The sequence below is a fragment of the Atta cephalotes genome (genome assembly GCF_000143395.1).
Source record: "Atta cephalotes unplaced genomic scaffold scaffold00111, whole genome shotgun sequence".
Taxonomy (NCBI): Eukaryota; Metazoa; Arthropoda; class Insecta; order Hymenoptera; family Formicidae; genus Atta; species Atta cephalotes.
Window position 1 is genome coordinate 140,060 of NW_012130175.1, and position 2,964 is coordinate 143,023.

General features: G+C 27.4%; 1 protein-coding gene across 1 annotated transcript in view; it reads right to left on the reverse strand.

Moving 5' to 3' along the window:
• Nucleotides 1-2,964, reverse strand: part of LOC105625136 (cysteine string protein) — a gene marked incomplete at its 5' end in the record, with an annotated part of 16,206 nt that overhangs the window by 3,667 nt on the left and 9,575 nt on the right. The window contains one exon of the mRNA XM_012206477.1: nucleotides 2,099-2,152. Within this exon, the coding sequence (XP_012061867.1) occupies nucleotides 2,099-2,152 (54 nt within the window). The remainder of the gene's footprint in view (nucleotides 1-2,098; nucleotides 2,153-2,964) is intronic.

Genomic DNA, 2,964 nt, shown 5'->3' on the forward strand with positions numbered 1-2,964 from the left:
GTACGTAAACGTTTAACGTAAGTACGTTAGTTACGTTATTATTATACTTATTCTTTCTTTCTCTCTCTCTCTCTCTCTCTCTCTCTCTCTCTCTCTCTCTCTCTCTCTCTCTCTCCTAATAAATTTGTGTTTGCGATATCTTTTTTTTCATAAATAATACATGATAAAATTTCTTTATCTCAAATAGTAAAGATGCATTTTTTGATATGCTTTTTAGACTTTCACGCGCTTTATCTTTAAAGATATCAGAAGATTTGCAAGTTATCGCCGTGTTTCTACCATTGTTAATGCTAATATTTCGTGAAACTTAGCGTTCACTTCATCAGATACAATGCGTTCCTCGTTCTGATGAAATTTTGATGTTAGCAATGGATAGAAACACGGCGATAATCCACAAACATTCTGGTATCAATAAAAATGCATTATTAAAATAAAAATAAGTATAAAATATCGATATTTCATTAAAAGATTGAGTGTTCTTGAGTGGCGTTTTTTTTCATAAAAGAAAGATCTACGTCTTTATTTATTAAAAAATTGAATAATGGTTTAGTAATTTTGATGCAAAAAGTTTTACTTATATATTATATATTAAGTTTTAATTATCAATCACAAGCGAGGTATATACAGGATGCTTCAGTTCTAACGCACCACCTGCTAATTCCTGTAATTATTTTGAGACTAAATTCTAATATCAAAATGTCTCAAGGCTAATAGTTTTTGAATTATAATTATTTAAAACTAGCAAATTATATTATCTAAAATTTGCGCGTTCAGGTACAACGCAAAATATTAAAAGTAAAAGCTAATAATTGTCTTCTTAATAATAAAACGTTCATTTGTATGTAAAACAAAATATCAACATTTAAAACGACCAAGAGACGAGCAAATAAAATATTTAAATAAGCAGATCTTTTTTAACCATTTAATAAATATAATATAAAATATAAATAATTAAATTTCGCTCGTTTTTTGCAATAAGAGTGTAAAGAAATGACGGTCTGAATCGAGCGGTAATAAAGTTTATAAAAAGTAATTCAAGTCACATACAATGTTAGTATGAACACAATGTAATTTGTAAGATGCTCCTGTTTTCTCAGATTGTAAGTAGAAACATTACAACCTTAATTCATCTTATGAATATTTAAATTGACTTAATACAAAGATTGACAATAGAGAATAAGTTGACAATTTTTGTTCGTCACTTTATGATTTTCCGATATATTGTGACAATGAATTTCTCACTTTAGATACAATTCACATAAAAATTAAAATTCAATTTCCTTGCAACAATACTACTATGTCTCGTGGACCGTAAGATTATCCATCTATATTACCATGTAATATTTTTCATGAACTATTGAAGAAGAACCTGTGAGTTCCGAAACGTATGATTTATTAAACTTTTAAGTTACATTGTTTTCATATTAACGTTGTATGCGACTTGAATTACTTTTTATAAATTATATTATCGCTCGATTCAGACCATTTCTTTATATATAAAATATAAGTATGTTTTGGCTCATAGTTCATCAGTTTATAACTAATATAAAAATTGAAACTTACAAATCTTAAATTTTAAATCTAATTATAAAGTGACAATGAGAGACCAAATTGGAAACCAGACAGAATTTTTGTCTTTTGTTAATATAAATATTACAGGCGAAAATAAAATTGCTGATGTTTCTAATTCTTGATGTTTATTATATTAAAAGATATTTAGGATCTTATTATGGTATTAAATTTTCATCTCAAAATGACTTAAGGAATCTGCCATTAACAGATAGTGCGTTAGGTTTGAAACACTCTGTATTCCATAAAATTCAATAACAATGAATCCATTTAAGAAATTGCCATTACCACCAACTACAAATACATGCATTTGTGCGGAATGAGGCACTACAATAATTCATATTTTACAATGTTTACTAAAAAAAAGTAGCAGTGCACGCAAATATAACAAAATATGATCAAGTAAACTATTATTGCGCACAATCTGTGTGAAATCGTTCCGACATAATCGAACAATAACAAAAATAAAAAGCAATTTACGACTGCAAAAATAAAGATAACTCAAATCTCAAGTATTATAAAAACTTACCTTGCCAAAACCTCGCGGTTGATTTGTCACAACAGCTTCTGGATTCAGGTTCCGCTATAATACAATAACAACATAAACAAAACCGCTAAACTATGTAAGACTTTTTGTAAAACAAAAGATAACATGCGTGACAATAAGAATTCATGCAATTTCAGTGTTGTTTTACACAAGTAATGTACAGCGATTTGTGAAAATTTGTTGAATAAATAAATAATTCTATTTATTCAATGTCATCTGTTGGAATTATATTTTATTTCAATTATGTGTTCATACGAATGTATAGAAACAATTATCAATGTACAAAATTGGGAATGCTCCAAATATATACACACATATATATATATCTTGTATACATACACATCGAATTGATAATAGAAAAAAGGAATTGTTCAAAAAAAAATTTCAAAAAGTAAAAAAGTATTGAATAAAACGATGTAAAATAATTTAAATTAAACAAGTTATATACAAGAATATTTTCATATTTTTTTCAATAAAATGCTATATCTTTTTACATGTATTAAAATAGTTGTGAATAAAATAATTCATTGATATAAAATCTACTTATAATCTATTTATTGCAAATTATGTTCACTTATGAAGATCACAAAAGCGTAAATACATCATCAGTTTTTCTGTACAAGTTATTAAACAGTTTTTTATGAGAAAATTTTATATATATTTTTTCATAAAGAACTTTTTTGATACTATCATTAGTCATTCCCTTCAGTGTGTATGTGTGTGTGTGTGTGTGTGTGTGTGTGTGTGTGTGTGTGTGTGTGTGTGTGTGTGTGTGTGTGTGTGTGTGTGTGTGTGTGTGTGTGTGTGTGTGTGTGTGTGTGTGTGTGTGTGTGTGTGTGTGTGTGTGT